Source organism: Ptiloglossa arizonensis, chromosome 2 (assembly GCF_051014685.1).
Source record: "Ptiloglossa arizonensis isolate GNS036 chromosome 2, iyPtiAriz1_principal, whole genome shotgun sequence".
NCBI lineage: Eukaryota > Metazoa > Arthropoda > Insecta > Hymenoptera > Colletidae > Ptiloglossa > Ptiloglossa arizonensis.
In genome coordinates, this window is record NC_135049.1 from 13,195,215 (window position 1) to 13,217,346 (window position 22,132).

Consider the following 22,132-nt stretch of genomic DNA (forward strand, 5'->3'; position numbering starts at 1 on the left):
CAGAAGGCCAGCACTCCAGCGGAGCGCACTGCCGCAACGAAATGGTTAAAATTCCTCAACTTTGAGATCATGCATCGTGACTACGATTTCTTTTTTCTTCATAAAATTGGGAGACTTCGAAATTCGCTATTTTTTAGACGATTATAAAATGATTCTTCAATTTATTGCGAATTGTTTAATATTTTTATTAATTATTATTTTAGTTACAAGTGATAAATTAAATAATTCTGTACATACTATTTTTTTCATTTGTATGTATGAATTATATGGTACAATATTTAGGAAACATTTTAAATAATTTTTTTTTAAGTATTCAATAGTCAGTTGAATTTTCGGTTTATACTTCATAAAGAAAAGTTAAACACGTATGTTTCAAATAACATGAAAATAATACGAGAAAAATGGTTATTAAGAGAAATATTTTGTCATGCTCTAGGCACAAGGTGCTCTGAACAATTGCGTCTTGGGCAATACGACAATTTTCGCAGAATCCCCAGCTGACAGCGAGGTACATACTTTGCTACAACAACTAAGCCATGGAGGTCAACAGCAAGCTGGAGCAACAGCTGGCGCAGGCTGGGGCTTGCGACCATCGAACAAAACTGGTCCTCCACCCGACACTTGGGGTGGTAGTTCCAGTCAATTATGGGGTGCTCCACCGAGTAGTAATTCTCTTTGGAGCAACGCTGGCATCGACAGCAACGATCAACAACGTGCTACGCCCAGTTCTCTGAACTCGTACTTACCCGGAGATCTTCTGGGAGGTGAGTCGATGTAGAGTGCCGCACGGAGGAGCGGTATCACTCGTGCGACGACCAAGCATTCTTCTTCACGATACGTCAATTATATTGCGCATTGTCAGACGGGCCGGTTCTCACGAATAAGTTACTTAAATCAGTGTCGCGTATGTGTGCACCCTAATATGACGCGTGAATCCGGCAGTAACAGGGATTTGATTTGATTTTTTCAACAGAAGTTTGAAACCGGAGTTTAAGGGGGAGGGGGTACGTTATGAATTTTAAGGCTTTCGGTGTGCGCCGTGTTTTCTCGACGATTTAGAGTAGTACCGACTACATTTAATAATGCGCGTAAATGCTGTTATTATTACGCGTACTATGTGATGACCGCGTACTATGTTGTTTTAAACCTTCAAATAGTATTATCATTATATTGCTTATGTTGCAACTTTTGGTGTTTCGGTATTTTAAGATAATACTAATTTCATCCGATGATATGCGCGTATGTATGTACATAGTGCACATACATACCATTTTCGATAGACACATTTCATAAAGTTTCAATTATTGAATTAGTATTATTCTTTCTGTGCAGGTCGCGTTTTCATTAATATATGTCTCAATGATATGCTTTGCTAATTCCGTTTATTCAACAAACATGTATTATTAGTATGTTTCATTGTTTAAGTTGGTACTTCGGTATGCTACATTCTTCGATGTTTTAATATTTCCAATTTTATATATTACTGCGCGCGCATATTTTTGAAATGCAATGCTTAACAAACAAAGCATACATGCTGTAATATGCTAAAGGACGTTCATCTTAAAATTAATACTCTGTTGCATTTTTCAATATTTAGTATTCGGATCTATTGCTGTTGTTTTATCTAGTAATGCTATTAATGCCGCTAAATGTGTATTTTTGATAGGCATTGTATTTAATGAACGCATATTACATTTTGATTCATAAATTAATATAACTGATACAATATTGTATGCGCGTTGTCTTGATACGTTTAAAATTCGTATTCGCAATACTGTTCATAACTGTATACTCTGACTTTTGAGTATTCTATTGATCTGCGTTACAATTTTGCCTCAATTATGGTAATCGTGAATTTTGTACACAAAAGTGCGCGCGCATGTGATTAATATTAAAACATCGACGCGCAAACAGTTTCATTAAAATAATATAAATTTCGACTCCTGTTGTGTATTTTGGGAATTGAAGCACAAACGATAGAAAAGTAAAAAAAAACTATGCGTATACACCGCAGCCATTAGCTTTGAAAAAATAAAACGTCGGCTGCTTTTAAATATGACGCTGCCAACGCTTTCTCAAGAATGCGCGTGTAAGAAAGTAAATTATGATTGATGGTCTCACGAGTGTTCCACTTTTTTGCTCTGAACAGTTTCCTTTAATCGAGACTGCAATGCGTATTATATATCAAACGTAGACTGTACCAATCTAATCAAAACAGAAAAAGTGGCAAAAAGAAATAAGATATGAATGAAACAAAAAAGAAAAAAGAGAGGAAGAAATAAGAAGAATGAAAGACCTCTTAAAGAAACTAAGCGAGGACCGTGTCGAATGCTACGGGCTATACCTACCTCTTCCATTAGCACCGGAGATAGAGAATCGATTTTTTAGTAGAATTTTAATCAGTTTGAACATAATGATAGTAAGAATGACTTAGATAATTATTACTACTACAATACTAGTAGTAACATGAGTAGTAATTATCGTTATATGTTATCATAACGATTAGTGGCTTGAACATTCATTGACGACATTATACTAAAATTATCAAAAATGATTTAAAAATTCTTAAGTTAAATTATATTAACTCATTATTGTTGTTAATAATTATTTTTTAGGGCATGAAACGTTTATTAATGTGTTCTATTACATTATTCAAATCTTGATGAAACTTAGAAGCTATTTAACTAAAAATCGATTCTTCATCGACAAATGCCCAGAAACCTTTAAAGGGGGTAGTACATCGAGGTCCGTGTTCTTGCGACGACAACAAAAACGATACCAAATGTTATCGCAATAACGTAAATTTTATTCTATATTAAATCTAAATGCCACCTGTCGTGCCAATGTCCAGCGTGTCTCTACCATTTACTAATTATAGAGTTATAACGAATATGGCAATTCGATGTTTTTTCTCTAGCTATCTTTGTCTGCCTGCCTATCTGTGTGTCTGTCTCTATCTCTCTCTATTCTTTGTAAAGTGACTGATATCGAGGAGAAAATATACCACTTCCCACTGGTTGATATACATAAAAAATCATATTCAGAAAATTCATACATATGTCAAATTTAAAGTTGAAATTCTAAATCCAAGTTTTTTTTCCATAAAAATGTTTCGAATTTTCGAGTCAAAGGTTTTTGTAATTATTTAGTGACGAAAAATTTATTTTTAGAGTAATTTGAATTTTCTTTCATCTATTGTTTATTCTTCGATATAATGTAATTAAAATGTTATCAACATGTGACAAAGATTATTCTTACATGCGTTCTTACAGCTTAAATCCAGTCGGTACAGTGAATATAGTACAATTATTGTAACATGTTACTAGCTTTTTCAATTGTTGGTTGTATAAAGTGAGAAATACCTACGCGTAATATAATTGAATTTCTCACGTACCAGAAAAAGAGAAAAGTAACGAGCTTACGTCTACTGCATAGTTTTTTCTGTGTCATTAAAAGAAAAATATTGAAGAGTGAAACACAACAGTAGTAGTAATTTTTACTAATACTACGCAGGTATTTTGGAAGATGAAGAAAGTTATACTAACTTCTCTTAACATATGACAGTTTAGTACCGTATGTAGTATATTACGAATATTACGTTTAGGGTTAATGAAAGTCCTATTGGGTTATTTGCTTTTTCTATAAATGGTTTTCATTATCTATTGTTGAAAATGGTATATTCTACGTTACTATCATTTAATTTTGAACAATTTAATTATTAAAAGAAGCAAGAAGGAATTAACCTCGAAAATTCGATAGACTTATCATGACAAAAATAAGACGTTGATAATAGTGTACATTTCTGATTGGACCATTGGGAGGGAGGTTCGATGATAAAAGAGGGGTGAAAATGAGATGTAGAATTGAGGTCTAGGCGAAGCCTTATGAAGTCTCATCGCCTCCTCCCCCTCCGTTGCGTGCCTGTGTGTACATGGACGATTTGTGTGGCATCTTGTGCATACATGCATATGTGTATATGCGTTTGCCTGTGCGGTGCGTGCATGTGTGCGTGTATGTGTATGATTTCAACGTCAAAGTACCTGAATGGACTGATAACCATACCGATGAGAAAAAAGTGTTTATTCATTGCACAATATTTTTTTCTGATGTTTTGAAGTACATCATAATGCCCTCAGACCTTCAGTCTTGTTTAATTACAGGACTAAAGCTCCTCTTTTATAATCTGCCATTAAGCAGATAACAGATCTTGAGGTAACAGAAACACCGTGTGAGGTAAAACTTCAACTTCGATCTGTGTCAAGTGCCGATGCATTTCAAATACTGATGTGAGATTTGATTGATTTTCTGGGATTTGACTTTTCAGGACTTTTAGCATTTGGGTATTAAATGTTTAAATCACTTTGCACGTTCTAAGTTTACTAATACATAAAAGTTACCAAAACTATATAAATTTGGGTTATTAACACTTAATAAGTAATCAAATTGTTGAAAATTTATTTCCTTAAATCAGAAAAATTAGAATACTACATAAGAGTAAATAAATGGAGGGATCAAAAAAATTTGGTAAATTTTGTTTGGAACTATCTGAAATTTAAAAGGTTAATTCTTTAAAAATCAAAAGTTTGGAAAACATGTATAGTAGAATTTCCATAATTATTCAAAAGTTATAGGATGTAATAAATTTATGTATACTCTCTAGTAGGTGGGAAATTATTGGTAGATGTGTAAGTAAATAGAGAAGTACTTAAAATATAAAAAATTCCCAGTAGTAAGTTTGGAAACCAAAGAAAGTCGATACTAGAAAACATTTTTTACCAATTAACTATTGATGTTGGTAATAAAATTAAATGCTGTATGGACAGAGATTTATAAAATAGACTGACATATGTATTCAGTCATAAACATTAGATTCTTTTTTAGTAAAAAGCTTGCACGTTTATAATACACCAGAAGCAATGTCATCTTTATTACTTGATATTTCATTCAAATCTTCGACAGTTTCTTCAAAACATCCTTCAAACAAGTTACATGTAACTTTGTACGACATTACTGAAAATAGATGAAATTGATCAAAGAAGGATGTACACTTAATGATGCCCATTTTGTAATATTTTGGAAGACGCTTATTAATATTTTATCTACTATTAATATCACTGCTAATAATATTAGTATAATAGTATTCACATACTAAACAATTTGTTAGAGGGCTCACAAAAGCTAATTAAGTAGATTGTATAACTTCAAATAAACAGTATATCACGTATTTGTCTAAAAAAAAAAGGAAAAAGAAAACAAAAACAAAAAAAGAAAAAGTATTGGCGCTTCATGTCGCTGTCCCAAAAGACTTCCATCAAGTGCAACGTGAGTTGGTACTATATTATTCCAATGCGTGTAGTTAGAAAAGAAATCTAAAATCTTTTTAAGGGTCTATTACAAACTTAAAAATGCATTTTCCTTAGTTCGTTTCTTCGACATTATATTTACTCTGATTATACCTGAAGACTAACTATATTTAAAGAGAGATATTCTGTTCTGCAACTTATATTCCTAGGTAAATAAGTTTTCTGATTTCTAAATAAGTACTTCACTGAATTTAAAGTGATTTCAAATATTTCGATAATATAATTTATGAAATTTTTATTCTAATGCTTGAGAAAAGCTGCCTCTGCAACTCATCGAAATTAGTTGATGATAAGCTTTTATTCAAATATCTCAGGTTCTATAGAACCATTGAATTATAACAATAATAATGCACATAATAAGAATAATATTATTACTAGTAGTAACAATAACAACAATAGTCATGATGATAATAATTTGTTTAATGAGTATGTAATAACAATGATAGTAGCATCTATGTAAACAGAAATAAGAATGACAGTAGTAGTTATAATAAAACTAATAATGAGAGTAGTATTAGTAGTAGCAGCAACAATAATAGTAATAACAGTAGTAAAGAAATAAGTTGTATTGGTGGTCGGGTGTCAACAGTGCTTGTAAATGTGTTATTCATAATCGTAGTAATAACAACTCTAACAGTAGTAGTGCCGTTGACAATGATAGTAATAGCGGCAATATTATTTAATGTGATAATAGTATTAATGATAGTGTTACCACTATTACTACTACTGCTTTTGCTACTACTACAATCATTATTATTGTAATTCTCATTATTACTAAATCCATAAGTGCTTTTGGTATTATTATAGTTGCTATTTCTATTGTTACTACATTTGTCATTATTACTGCTACTGCTGCTGTTACTGCTGCTACTGCTGCTGCTGCTTTATTACTGCTATCATTACTATTACTACCATTATTATTATTACGAAACTAACTACTGATGTCGTTGTTGCTGCTATACTTGCTGCTTCAACTGGTACTACCATCACTACTTACTGCTGCTGCTATGACTCTTATTTTTACAACTATCATTACCATTAGTTATTATTTAGAATAGTAGTATATCATTACCGTTATTATTACTAATATTATGAGTGCAATTATTGTTACTGCTACCACTACTATTACTACTAATTAATAGTGAAGAAGTTATTCTATAACTGTTGGTGCTGTTAATTACTACTACTGCTATTATTAATATTTGCCATTATTATCGCAACTTCTATTATGGTTATTAATACTACCATTAATTACTATTGTCGTTGCTGCTGCTACTGCTCTGCACAGATGATAATAGTAGTAGTAGTAATAATAGCAGTAGTAGTGGAATAATAATAGTAGTAAGCAACATCAGTGGCAGTAGTCACGGTAGTACTAAATTGAATAGGATTAACCATGGTAGTAGTAATAAGGCTGCTTATAATAATGTAAATTGTGTGAATGAACATGATGTTATTGATTACAATATTCATAACCAATAATCCGTAAAAACAGTAATAAGTGATGATCATGATAATGATAATAATAGTAATAATGAGTATAATATTAATACTTATGATTATAATAGTAGTAGTAGTAATAGTAGTAGTGATAATACTTGTAATTACGAGAGTTGTGACAACAGTAGTAGTATAGTATTTATGATAAAGCAACAGGGCTTATAAGAATAGGTAATGATAGTATTAATAGTAATGAATCATAAGTAATATTATTGATAATATTCGAGCAGAGGTCTGAGGGCGTTTACACATAGTAATATATCACTTTTGCGTTCCACAAAATGGAACTCAAATGTATATTACAAGGGGAAAACTAAATTTATATGAGCGCTGGTACTTCCAACGACAGTGTCCTTTTTTTCTCATTTGAGATGAAACATAAGAAACAATCCATTGTCCTTCATCGTGAGGATAGACGACAGCACACTCCAAGCATGATCGAAGTATGCTTGTAATTGTAATCATTTGATAAAGCTAAGTTAAAGAAAATATATGAAGTACATATACACAACATTTTTACGACACTGAGGGCTAAATATTCATAGTTTATTATATAATTTAAAATCTTCCCGGGGTAATAGATTCTTTAGTTGAAATTTTTGGAATCATTTTTAATAATAGATTTTAAATTCTCATACATTTTCTCATTTATTACGACTTTAATTTATCGAGAAATATAATTCATAAATAGTAAAATTCGAATATTACTTTCTATACGAAAAATGTTGTTCTCTCAAATTAGAATTACTAATTTATTTTAACAACATTTCGAAGTGTTCAATTTGTTGCATTTTTTATTCAAAAATTGACTAGTCCAAACATAACTTTTATTTAATTTTTGTTTGTAATTTTGTACCTTTTCCAATAGAAAAGAATTGCATTTAAGAACGATTTGAATTAGAGAAATTGTTGATTATCGCTGAATTCCTAAACTAATTTCAATTATTTGATTCCTGATTTCCAGTATTCAAAAATATTTTAATATTTCAATTAATTAACGGTAAATGTTATGATTTTAGTAGGAACGTGAAAATATGTTAACATATTTTGAGCAAAAGATATTAAAGTTTACTTTAAACAGTTTTAATAATGGAATGAAAATCCATTTATGATTACAAGAACTGATGTATAATGTGTTTTACTCGGAAATGTGAATAAGGAAGGAACAAGTAGGAACAACTAATCTTAGAATACTAGCCATTTTCCTCAGTGTTGTTGATTACCATTTCATGAAAAACGTAGTTTAAGATACTAGTAATTGGCATGGTACATTTAGGGCCAATCAGCTATACGTTAGTAATACCACGAATTTTGGTGCGCATGCGCAAAACTACGTGTCTATCTCTTGTGCCTCTTATCTACTATAAGTTACATTGTGTTCATTTATTTTTATTTTTTCAAATCTACCCACCCTTCCTGCTCCGTCTACTCTATGTGTGTCAATTCCGCGTGCGCGTATGTATTTTATTGCACTTATTGTCTGTGTTCTTTGGAAACTGTTTGATATGAGTAAAGGCTGTTTTGTTGGTTTTGATCGGAAAAAATTAGTGGGAATTCTTAATTTTCTATTTAAATTGTAATGTTATATTGACATGATTATATGACATTATATATCTATTTTAAAAAATTGATTATAATAATTTTAGTACTAATATTTAATTCTTTCATAAATTGTAGTAGTTTTAGTACTTGAAGATAATTTTTAAAGTTCTGTGAAAATTTATTTATTATTTGATTATTGTCACGTAACTAATACAAGAAATTATAACAATGTTGTTACATCGTAAAGTTCATTTGAAAAAAAAAAAAAAACTTCAAAACCACTTTAGAATTCTTTGACTCTTGTATAGATTAAAATGTTCGTACTGCCATTACTTCTCTCGAAAGATTTTTGCACATAAAATATTCTATTCGAGTTCCTTCTGCTATTCTTAAACATGTCTTCCGTTTTGTTTTTTTGAATTAAGTACATAAAAATGAAATAGACAAGAATAAGTACACAAAGTAACAGTAAAGGTAGAAGTATAAAGTGCCTGTCATGATGCAATTTTTGTCAGTATAAAGCGTGAATAGCGTTACCAAAATAATTCTAATCGATATCTTCTTGCTAACTTGTAACTCGTTAAGTTATTAATTATGTTTCAATTGTTTTTTTTTTCTTCTGTTCTCAAATAAATTCCAAACTGTTTTTATGTTTCGTGGAATAAGCAATATATGTGTTTTCAAAAGTAGACATTTTTAATTTGATTTAAACAAGCTAAATTTGAATGCAAAGTTTTATAAGGGTACAGCCAATACGTAAATTTATACGCGTACGTATTTTCTCATTTATGACATGAATTTAGTACGTTTACGTATCTCTATATAATCATGATATATGCATACGTGCTATTCTAACAGTTGCAAATTTAGTACGTACATGTATACATTGATACGTAATACATTACCTTGTACGTTGTATTACAATCGGCAATTCATTTACGTATTTTCAGCGCATGCATACACACGCACCAGTGGAATACTTGTAAACATACGTTAGCTTTTCCCTTTCGGGGTTTGATTGTTTTTCCTCTTTTCTTGGACATAAATGCGTGTGCATTTGGGGCATGTGCCATTATTAATTTGATCATAATGAGGAGAGAAATTGTATCAGATTAAGAAATTGTTTCAATAATTACTAATATAACTGTACTAACAGAATAAATTTAGTCAGAGCTCGATAATTTGAAATATAACAAATGTGTCTTTAAGAAACAAAAAGTAACGAATATTATAATTTATTGTAGTAGAATAATCGATTGTAGTTAACAATTAATTTATATATTTCTTGGTAATTAGTGTATAACGTTTTAGTAATGTTTTAGAATATTCTTATAATTGTAAATTTGATTTTTCAAGTCATTAAATTTAATAGCATAAAGTTTTAGAGATTAGAAATATTTTAAATAATTTTATAACGGATAATGATTATCAGGAGTTGACACAAGTAAAAATACAATAAATAAATAGTTTTACGTCTGATTTTTGTTACAATATGTGCAGAATATTAGGTACGACATAATAGTAACAGACTCAAGTGATACTGTTAAACATTGATCTTCAATTAATTGTTTGAACAACTAAAGTTTTACATATCTATGCTCATTGCGATTCAGTTGTGTTAGTAATAATTACCCTTATAGTCTGATTCTTTTAGTTATGACGCAGTATTATTTAACAGTTACGAACAGGTGTGTTCAAATTTGAATTAATTTCTTCTTTTCTTCAATAAATTTTCTATTTGTTCTATTTCTGCGAGAAATATAAACAAAGTGTGGCAAATAGTAATTCCATCAATGACAATTAACTTAACTGTAACTTTCAGTTTGAATTTTAAGAGTGAACTATAAGACAGATTGCTTGCCAAATTACTTATTTTCGTAGAATTATCGAAAACGTGAACTATTTTTAAATAATTTCGGAAAAAACAAAGATTCGCAAATATCTTACCGATTGTTATAATTGTTGCTCGAAACTCAGATGTTTGATACATTCGTAAGAAAATACAATGTACAATCGATTCAAATCTTCAAATGATTTCCTGCTTTCGTTTAATGTCGAAGATGAGGGAATTGAAAGAAATTTATAAACATTTTAAATATTCTGTTAGGCTTTTGACCATTTGAGCTGGAGGTAATCGCGAAAATCTATATGAAAAGTGCCAAACAAAACAAAACATATACCAGTAGGAATGCGATTGTGCTTATTGGAACTCTTCACATGGAAACTTAAACCGTTGCAGTGTTTGTAAATTCAGAACAATGTACTAATGTGTGACCAAGCAAATTACAAAATTTAAATATTCCCACAATATCCTTCAAAAGAGCTTTAAATAATTCTTATTGAAATTATAATAAATTGTAAGAGAACGTTTAAAATTTCTCGAACGTATGAATTGCCATAGATTTGGTATAATTTAAATTTATTCATAAAGAGTTTAGCGTTTTTTTTTTACCGTAAATACAAACATTGCGAAGATACCCATTACGTGTGACTGTAAATTGATTTCAAAATGATAAAATAAAATATCAAGAAATATTCTAAGATGTAGAACATAATAATGAGACAAACATTGAAATTTTAATAGAATTTTCGTGTAATTTTAGGGCCTAATTTAAAATTAAATATCGCCTTTTAAGAAATATTCGGGAAATATACATCAAACTGAAACTATTTATTGAAAAATTTGAAACGATTTATGAGTCATGTAAGATAATCATGAAATAGAATTTAAGATATTGTCAAAAGTAAAACATCTCGTGAACAGCAGAAAATCTTATGCCTACATATAGTAACAATTTATATAGAATTAAAATTAAATGATGGGCAACATTCAAAAAATTGTAACTTTTCACGTTTTTCCACGGATATAATTTATTTTTCATCAATTAATTGTTGAATAGTTACGAATTAATTTTCGTATCTAGAGAGACTTAGCAGTATGCATATTCCAAATAATTCAGACGAATACATAATTGACAGACTATAGGAGGTGATTGGTTATTGGTGGTACAGTTTGAAAAATGGGTGATTTTCCACGAAGAAATAAGTCAGAAATGTAGAATAAAGATTTTGTAAATAGGCTTTTATTTATAAAAGATACGACTTTGAAAATCCAATTGGTGCGCGTGCTCTTCACTGAGAATTAGTGTAGTTGTATCTTGTTTGTTTGTAATGTGTTTTCGTACAAAGAATAACGGAGCATCCTAAAATCTGACTTATGTGTAAACAAGTTAAATTTCAATGGAACTTTTACGCACATTTCTTATCTGATTTCTTCATCGATTCAACTTGATCTTTGTACAACGTGATCTTTCAAGAAGATTGTAATTGTATAAATTTTGATCAAAATGCAGGGGGTTAAGCCCTTTAAATTGGAATATCTTCGTTTCTTATGATTAAATAAAGAAACAGTTTAAAAGAGAAATTAAATTAATCGAAAGGACAAACACAGTAACAGGAAAATTTTATTTCGAGATTATTTCATTCGAGATTTTTAGGTCTTTCAGATAAGTCAACTTTTCTCGCCAACGTATAAAAATATAAGAGGTTTCGAAAACTACATACTTTACAAAATATTTCAAGTGTCTTAATAGGAGAAGCATTTTCTGCGTCTATTTCTTTTTTTCGGTTTAAATATCTCGAATCGATATATTTTGAAGAGAGTAATACTGTTCGCCCTGAAAAATATCGTGGAAAATGTTTTTCCTATCATTACATGTAACCTTTGAAAAATTGACTCTTTGTCGGCAAGGGTTTGTTCGTATACGTGTAATTTGAGAAATGTCAAAATAATTTCTGCTTCGTGAGAGTTCTTTACGTGTACGCAAACCAAGGATTGTTCATGAAACGATCTGGTCATGCGATGATTTTATCATTAACGATAGAGGTGATAGTTTTTGAAGGAAAATACGGGAAGCCAGTATCATATTATTATTTCTTAAATTTAGGAATTATACCCCTTGTGCACACGCTCTAGAGAGAAAAACATTCCGAAAGGCTAAAAAAAAAAAAAGTAAAGCAATTAAGACTCCTGAACATTTGAAAATTGAAATGACACGTTTTTACGAAAATAGATAGTAATAAAACACGGGAACACGTGCGCCCGCACGCGAGCACACACACACCCCTTAGAAGGCATTAATTACATAAAAAGTTACGTATAAAATAAATGAGCAGACTCTTAGGATATACATCATTTATCTATATACATGTGCATATAACTGAAGTGTGTGTGTGTGTGTGTGTGTGTGTCTATATATATATTTATATATATATATGTATATGTATATAAATAAATATACATTACATAAACACTCATAGACAACATATAATGTTATATTATACATTATCAGTAAGAAGTTCGGAAGAGAGCACTAATTGATAAGGTAATTTAATTATTGTAAAAAATTACTATTGATTAATGCAACAAAGTGGACTAATTCGCGAGTAACCTCTATTCCTAACAAGAATGAAAAATTAATTTTAAACAGATTAATAATAACTAATAATAATGGATAGTAAATAAATAATAGATATTAACAGTAATAATTGTCGTAATGTTGATTAAGACGCGACATAATACTAATAACAATAAAATAGAAAACCAGCACGAAATAATAGATATAATGATAGTTATTACAATTTTGCGATTACTTCGCTGACTAATGGAATGGAGAGATATATTCACAAGTAGCGTAGCATTCTAATGACTTTGATGAAGAAAGTTAGGTTAAAATTTCAAAATATTCGGGAGATGATTATCTCTGTGTGTGTATGTGTGTGTACGCGCGCGTGGGTTGTGTATCTGTACGTGTGTGTGCGCATGTGTGTAAGTGCGAGTGTGCGTGCGTGGCGTGTGCATGGAGGGGGGGAGTTGACGACGACGGTTCTAAAGAATTTTGTGTTTATCTTATACTTAAATGTTCAAGAATTTTTCACCGATGAATTTTCTCTGGTACCTTTTTCTTTTATCAGGGATAATTTACAATGCAGAATTGTTCAAGGCCAGTGGCATTGATATTCGACGCTTAAGGTCTGTTAAGAATATAATTTTTTTTTTTTTTTATTTCCGCATTTTTTTTCTTTCTTTCCCGTAACTTCTTTTTCTTGTGCAAAATGTTTCGTGCCGACCTCCTTGGACAAAGTACAGAGGTTTCGAAAATATAGAACGAAGAAATTTGTGTTTCTTTCATTGCTTTTAAACATTTTTTTTTTTCTTTTTCTATAATTTTCTGAAATATTGTTTTACGTAATTTATTGAATTCTTCTGTATATTACTTTTATTTAACAAAGTGTAATTTAGGAATCTTTTCCGATTGTTTTTAATGTGGAAAATATGATGCATACACTTTTTGAATTTATTTTTTGTAATATTTATATTACAATGTTGATGCGTATAATCGTTTCGCGTTAAAGAACTTCGCTAGAATGTATGATTTTGATAAAACATCGTAAAAGTATTTTGAATATAATTTTTTTAGGTAACAACTGTAAAACTTTTAAATGTTACACATATCAGAGTCTAAATAAACAACGAAAACTATTATTTATTTGACTTTAGTCCAGAAAGGTCACACAAATGGTTTAGTGCTTTTTAATGCCAATCAAATTCTTAAGAGAGTAACGCTTTTGAAAGATCGGAAGACGTTGACTATTCTTCGTTCCTTTTTAGAGAGAAAAAAGTCCAGAAAGAATTCAAAGTGGAAATACTAGGGTATTCGAATGACGCGTGTATTAAATACACACATTACATAAATGTAATGCGCGCGCGCACGCGCGCACACACGCGCACACACAAACACATACACACACCCCACATCACACCACATCACACACACGATATCCTATTTATCACAATTCTCTTGAATGTCTCCGTTGCTTCTGAAGATATGAAAAAATTTGTTTTTAAAGGGCATATATTATCATTGATGTATTATTTTTTCGAGTTCATATTTTTAAGCTTTCAAGATCATCGATATTTTTTTCGGAATGGAATTATATGTTTTTGTTTGTGTGATGTCATTGCATCGAGAAGTGTTTGATTATCTATGACAACTTGACGTTCAAATGAGCCGAGTTAAAAAAAAGACACAAAAAGAAAGCCACGTTTAAGTGGGAGTAGATTAAAATTACTGAAGCAATAATAAATGAGACATTCATTTGATACAATTTTGAGAGTGATGATTACCAGTAACAGTATACTTGTGAAAACGGTACATAATCGATTGCCCGGCGCTTTTTATAGTCTCTTGGCTGATATTCACACATGTGTTCTTAATGTGTTCTCGCATGTTGTCTGCTGTTGTGGGAATATCGTTGCAGATGGCTACTTTTAAAATGTCCAACAGAAAGAAATCTAACGGTGATAAATCGTGTGAACTTGCGAGCAAATGTTTGCACTACGTCCAATCCAGCAATTGGGGAGCATATTATCAAATACGTCACGTACATTGTTAACCGAGCAATTACCGTGCTAGTACTAATATTATATCCGTAATCGCTGTTGTACTGAAATGTCGTTTCATATTAATGGTAATATTGGATTGGAAAGTTAGCGTATTGTTGGCCATTCAAGGTTCCATCGATCAAAAAGGGTCCTATAATTCGATTTTCAAACCGCACTACATTCTGACGCTTTAAGGATATTGACGTACACGTCGAATCTACTTATGATACTCAAAACTATCGATGGTTGACATTATGCATGTTTGATTAATTATTCATAATGTACAATACTTGATAAATTGTGGACAATGTTTTCCTTATATTACAATTCTTACAAAGCTCATAGGTAAAAATGAACAGTACAAATAATGATTAGAACTAAAAGAAGAGAAAGATGTATGTGCTGCCATTGATACATTTATAATGGCACCTAATTTCATACACTTCTCCATTGGGCGGTGCAACACGAGAAATTGGGCAGTAGATGACGGTATCGTTATACATGATTAACGATCTTGTGCTTCTTCGTTGTTTGATTTATTTTTTGACACGAACGATCGAATATTTAACAGATTAACAGTTTGATCTATAGAGAATCAAGCTGCCTTATACGTACACAGGTTGTGACCCCTCGATGAGTTAAGATACAATTTAATTGTTCACGTTGAAGGTCATTTAGAACTCACGTTGTCATTGATCATAGAAACTACTCTCTATTTCGGTTAGTATACCATATGAATAAAAAGATACGGTTCCATTAAAATATATATATACAGATCACTTGGGAAATTCCGAGGTATATGAAAGGAAAAGAAATCAATTGAAATATCTGTCCCTTTGTAATAAATTTTTCTTTGCATTAATTCTTATCTTTGAAAAATCGTGCAGATATACAAGATAATGATAATAAATGGGATATCCTACATCAAATCGAATCAAAGGGCGAAAAGCTTTCTCAAACTAGCGGAAAGATATTTGTTGTGATAATAAATATTGAATATATAGCTGTTCTAGGATGTAAATCATTACTGTAAAAGATTAGGATTTAAATAACGCGCCGGGTTAGTTTGAAAAATAAATTTTCAAAAGCCTCGACTTTTTCTACGTGAAGAAGGGTTCGCGCGATGCGTATGCACGATGAACCTGACCCATTTTCTACCTGCGTCTCTGTATGTGTGTCGATTGTGATGAACAAGAATATTTCTTGCGAAAGATACACACTCGCGTGGCGTGTACGTATTTAAATATGCTTGTTAATGATTCAACTTGTACAGGGTGTCTCATAAATTATAGTACAAGAGCGCAGTTACGATGTCTCTACTGTAAATGAGATGATTTTCAGAAATGTATCTTTTTTTTTTTTTTAAGATCATCCCGGTTTCAATTTGAATTGCCATTAAAATGAATGGAGACACAAACATCTCTGATTCTTCTTTGGAAATTGTGTGCGATGGAAAGCGATTGAACTGAACAAAAGTAGCGAGTGGAATAATAAAAATGAATTACAAGTACAGAAAAAGATCATTATCGAAAATTGCTTCGTTTTGCATTGGGGAACCGTCTTGTACATTATACCGTTTCCTTTATTAAGCACCCTGTTTGTAATGCAAGTTTTTCTAAATTTTAAATTAGATCACTTATCGAAATGACAAAAAGAAATCTAAGTTCCTGTTTTTCTAGAAATATTTTTACATTTAATTTCTCATACTGTTCGTGTCATTATATACAGGGTGTTGGAAAAAGTACAAGGAACCGATGAACTCTTTTTATTTCGATACTAGACGATATTCGTGAACAAATTATTTTTAAATAAATTACCCTTTTTAAATAAATGACAAACAAACTTAGTCTGCACACGCATTCAAGTTTTATGATGATTTATTTGAAAAGAAAAATTACGTTTGAAGAAATTTATGTCGGAAAATTTATGTAATTTGAATCCGGGAATCTTACATATCGCATTTTCAATCTTATTGCACACCCTCTATACGTATATACGTATATACAAATTATATGCACATACGTGTATGCGTGCGCGCATATGTGGTATTCATAGTATACATATATACTACATATATACATGCATACGTACACATATACATACACGGATTTGTATATACACATATGTACGAGTGTGTGTGTTCGTGTGTGTATGAACGTATGTACGCATGTATGTATGTATCAATGTATGAATGAATGACACACGAAGGATGCATACATACATATATACACATACACATATATTACTTAGAATATACTTTCCTATATACAGGGTGTTTTAAAGATTATAGTACAAGAGAAAACTGCGGCCTTTCTAGGTGTAAAGCAACATTATTCTTAATCATTGTACTCCTTTGTTGAAAAGGATTAAAATTGTAAGAGCACTTGAGGCTCGAAATTAAACATTATGGCTGCAAAACTGGAAAACTTTTGAATTGAAAGTAAAACGATTGTTTTGGCAATTCTCTCTAGGTTTTCTGTTTCATTCTTCTTTTTGCAAGAATTGGTTATCCAAAAATTGGACCATTTTATGATGTGTACCTTGTAACCTTTTATGAAATGAAAAAGATTGAATACAAATTTCATTGAAAATTGGATGCAATAGTGAGAATTATGTTACAAATTATTTTATTATAATTACCACGATACAAGAAAAAGACTTTGAAATTTTACGTTCAGTGTAAATTGTACTTTATGAATTTTCAAACTCGACGAACCTTGTTCCATCGACAAGGAACATCAACATTTCCATCAATTTCTGATTTTTCATATATTTGTTTACCTGTGGAACTTGAATCGTTAGAAAGACACATAAACTGAACTTCGTTTGAATTGCTTAAATATTATACGGTAAAAGCGGTTTCAGGTATTGCATACATTAAAGAAATTTTATTTTAAAGCATTCTATGAATACTTTTATATGAAAAGTGAAAATATTATTAATCAAATTTAAATTCAGTAACACTGCGAAGACTTTCTAGGTGTTAACTAAGATGATAGCAGCTAAATAAATTTTAGTACATCGAAATTAATTTTCTTAAATGAGGGGATACAAATAAGACATCAAATGATTGAACAATTTCGAACGTCGTCTTATTTTCCACTCAAAGATTTCTGAACTGCCTCTTGCACCATTATTCTTTGATCACCCTGCATTTTCTAATATTTTTTCCTTACATGCAGACTCTTTTAACTGAATAAAATATAACCCAATTGTGTACGCTTTTTTTCAGGATTTTTAGATTATCACTGCGATGGTATTAATTAATTGATTATTGTAGAACCGTACCAATAAGCGAGTTAATTAATTAACGGATTAGTTAATTCATTATAGAGGTATTAAATATTAAACATCACACACCTGTGAGAAATCTGGAGATAAATTAACGTGTTTTTTTCATTTATTATTTATTTTTAATCCGAATCTGTAGAAGTTAATTGTATTAATTAATATATACGTTATATATATAAAAAAATATATATATAAATGCATATGTATATTAATTAATTGTATGAATTTAATATATGTTTATATTAAGACGTTTACATTTTTCTTCGTTATTTCGGAAAAGTTTCTGGGTTGCTTTCTTAATTACTTAATTATATAATCGTTGAGTGAGAATTCGAATAACGAGTGGTTGAACGATCATGGGTGTTCTCTCATTTTCTCATAACTATAATGACACTAGAAATAAAGTTATTTAAAATCAAATAAAACATTTTCTTTATTTTTTAAATTTCCCTCATACCAATTGGATCAGTTAACGGTGTTTCAGGTCTTAATTTCAACGTGTTTCTGCGTTATATAATCATATCTAATATTATGAGTTGAATGGATTTTATTGGAATTGCTTTCAATTACTTTGAATATATTTTTTACATTTCTAACACTTTTCGGATAAAATAGAAATGAACTACGCAAAAAACTGACATTACTATTAATATGTCGAAGTTGAGTGCATAAAATCATTATTTTCATCTGTCCCTTCAAACAAAACGTAAGTAAGTTTATCAGATTTTTTATTTTGTTACTATATTTAAATATGTTTTAAATATGTTAAATAAGTTCCTGAATTTGTTTTTATTATAAAGAAATATATTGTTCTTTGGGTTAAAAAGTTGTCATTACAAATTATTTGGATACAAAGAATAAGGAAAAGAATAATTTAGGTTTTCAAAATGAAAGGAAAGCAACAATTTTTTCAACGATTTATTTTGGTAATTTAGCAGTTTCATTTACAGTAATCACGTGTTTACGAAATAAACTGTTTGGTTGTATCTAAAATAGTATAAAAAAGTACACGTTGTGGTATACAGGAAAGATATGAAATGATATTTTTTAATATTGACACTGATCATGTAGTGTATCAAAGTTGAATTTTCGTTGCAAAGTGCTCAATAGAAGTTGCTTTTACACGGTTTTGCTAAGAATCGACTAACAAGAATAATTTTCACCAATTAATTTAATTTCTGTTTTAGAGTTGCTTAAGATCACAGGGGAAAGTAAATCGATATTTTCATATGATCTTCATTTCGAAAGAAAATAATAATGTTTGAAAATTTTAGATTTCTTGTTCTTTCGTTAACACGCGGTAAAAAGTGGTTTGAAGGGGGTATTCGTTGAGGGCACTGTCTTTTGATAATATTTAGAAGATAAAGTGAAAAAAATAGTACGAGGCCAAGGAACTTAAAGTTTTGTTTTTAAATTTAACACAGATTCGTGTTTTAACAAAGTACACAAAAATTTGTATATAATTATCTTGTCTATTTTTAATGTAATTAAATATCGTTTGCAGTATCTCACAATTTTTTCTTCATGGCAGGTCTCGAATGGTGCCATTAAAATCCCTCGAGATAGAAGCATCTAAGAAAATTTTAATCTATGCGTGGCTATAGTCTGTAGCAGAATAATATAAATAAAATGAAATTTAATAAAGTAGCAACTGGTTTAAGAGAAATAAATTTGTATGTACAATTTTTGATTTTTAAAAATGATAAAAGTGTAATACATATTGACTTAAACTTGGTAAGAATTATACAGCAGCATTTTTCGAGAAACACGGTTGTGAGAAAAAGCTTTGTGCGTCTTTTCATATAGGCAGATATGTATCTGAACCAAAAAGGGTACCCTTCTCATCGCGTACTATACTTGTTTCACGTTAGATGACCGTTTCTCAGTATTCTGACTGCACCCACAGTTTCTTAAATTGCAAATGTTTTTACTTATTGACTAATGCTGATTCCTAGCATACATAACGTCCACAAAATTTAATAAAATCTATGAAATGTAGAAACTGTTGAAACAGTGCAATTCCCACTGTCTTTTTATGCAGATGTTTTGATATAAAAAAAACCATGGTATAACAGAATTTAAAGTTTTATTATGATTTTATAAATGTGCACTGAATCGTATTTCTAATATATCTTCATGTATTAACGGAATAGTAATTGCCAAAAATTGTGGACTACAATGTGTCTCATAACTTTCTATACAAGTTTCGCAAGTATGTTGTATGACTAAAACTGAGATCAAACTGTCATAGAAATATAGGACCATAAATGAACGTACATTTCGTTAAACATATTTTTTAATCCGAGAATAGACAATTTGTGTTCTTCGTAAACACTGGCATCTAAATCTATCCGCAAAGAGCTCGTAGCATATTCTATTTCTAAACAAAATTCTTTTAAGTAAAAAAATTACTAATTTTCTATTCGCAAATGACAAATCAATTTTTAAAGAGGTGAATACATATTTTATTATATTTATTCGTTACGAAAATGATAAAATTGTTACTTTAAAACTTATTTGAAATACTCGTTACTTCAACTAATGAAGCTACCTTTCAAGTACATATATTATATCAAAAAAATAAATACGGTTATTTCAAAATAACGTTATATGAAATAAACGGTTGAAATACTTTAAATATTTATTTCTTATTATCGTCTCATCAAATTTACGTCTCATATCGATTCGATCGAGATTTCGACTTCTGTTTGAGTATGATCTTTTGAGTTTAAATGACGGTCTTCATTAAATAATGGTCCGAACCGAATGGGGTCGTTTAATTTCTATGTATTCAGCAGATGTGCTATGTGTCTTGTATTAAAATAATTCAATCTAAATTTCTGGAAGACTGCTCTAGGGGAACTGTTCTGGAATTGTCTTCTGTGTTGCAAATTGGTGGTTACCTCTCACGGAGTCTATGAATTTCTAAGATCAGTCGCTACGATTGTTATGTCATAATTCTATATCTGATAGTGTGCACTGAAATTTTAAAATAAATGATACGATGGAACAAATACAGAACACAGAGATGCGAGATCGAGTAACAGCAACTAGGTGGTATAAAAAGATTTACTTCTTAATTACCATGAGGGACCAAAATATTCGATGCCTGGTACAGTCAATTACGAAATGGTATCGTATAGAGCAGCATACACGAGGTATTGATATTAATTCTTCATTGTCGTTAGTTCTTGCTGCTTTTTCAGCTATCCGATTCTGATGCGCAGCAAAAATAGCTCGCCACCGCAAATCACATCCGTTTTTTTAATGTCTTTTTGTATGTTAGACATTTAGCGGCGAAACAATTTCCTTCAAATTGAATCGACTATAATGAAAAGTAGGTATCCTTCAACCAGGATTCAATAAATTCTTTTCTATTCACCATCTTCGCGAATCGTGGACTCGTGCTGCCTCCAGTATTTGTCAATAAAATAATCGATTACTCGAAAAATGTTTCTTCAATTCTTAAAACTTATGTACGAACATTGAATATATATTTTACCAAACTCGTTAACTCCAACGTCAATATCCAAAGTGCGGCTAGCAATAATATTGCTTGGATCTGATTGTCCTTCGGATATGTTACAATGTATCATAAATTATTATGCTACATGTATATTCAAAATTTATCTTACTTGATTCTTTGTCCAAATTGCCACCAAAAACAATTTAAAATAATACAACCGTCTCACGTGAGATTTTTCTGGTAACTGTGAGATTATTTTATTCGTTATTTATGGACGTCCAATGGTATGTCCAGAATCGTAACCCCTTGCTCGATTTATTCTCCTTTTACCTGGCAAGAAACAGAGCATAGTATCAGCTATCGTGTAGGATCATGCTAATGATGCTAACTATCGTGTATCGTGTTATCGTATAGTATCATGCTATAGGAATCAGTTTTTAATTTCTATCACTGTCTCCGTAAAATAATACTTTTTGTGTTCCTAGAAGTAGAAATCAGGTTTCACCATAAGTTCAATAACTCAAA

At 30.5% G+C, this 22,132-nt stretch overlaps 1 protein-coding gene across 4 annotated transcripts in view; it reads left to right on the forward strand.

Annotated features, from left to right (window-relative positions):
- The window catches only part of Gw (trinucleotide repeat containing adaptor protein gawky), an 83,018-nt gene extending 66,864 nt beyond the window's left edge, over nucleotides 1–16,154 (forward strand). For all 4 annotated transcript variants that reach the window (XM_076305212.1, XM_076305211.1, XM_076305213.1 and 1 more), the window contains one exon: nucleotides 437–16,154. In XM_076305212.1, the coding sequence (XP_076161327.1) occupies nucleotides 437–778 (342 nt within the window). In that variant the 3' untranslated portion in view covers nucleotides 779–16,154. The remainder of the gene's footprint in view (nucleotides 1–436) is intronic.
- Nucleotides 16,155–22,132: the final 5,978 nt, after the last annotated feature.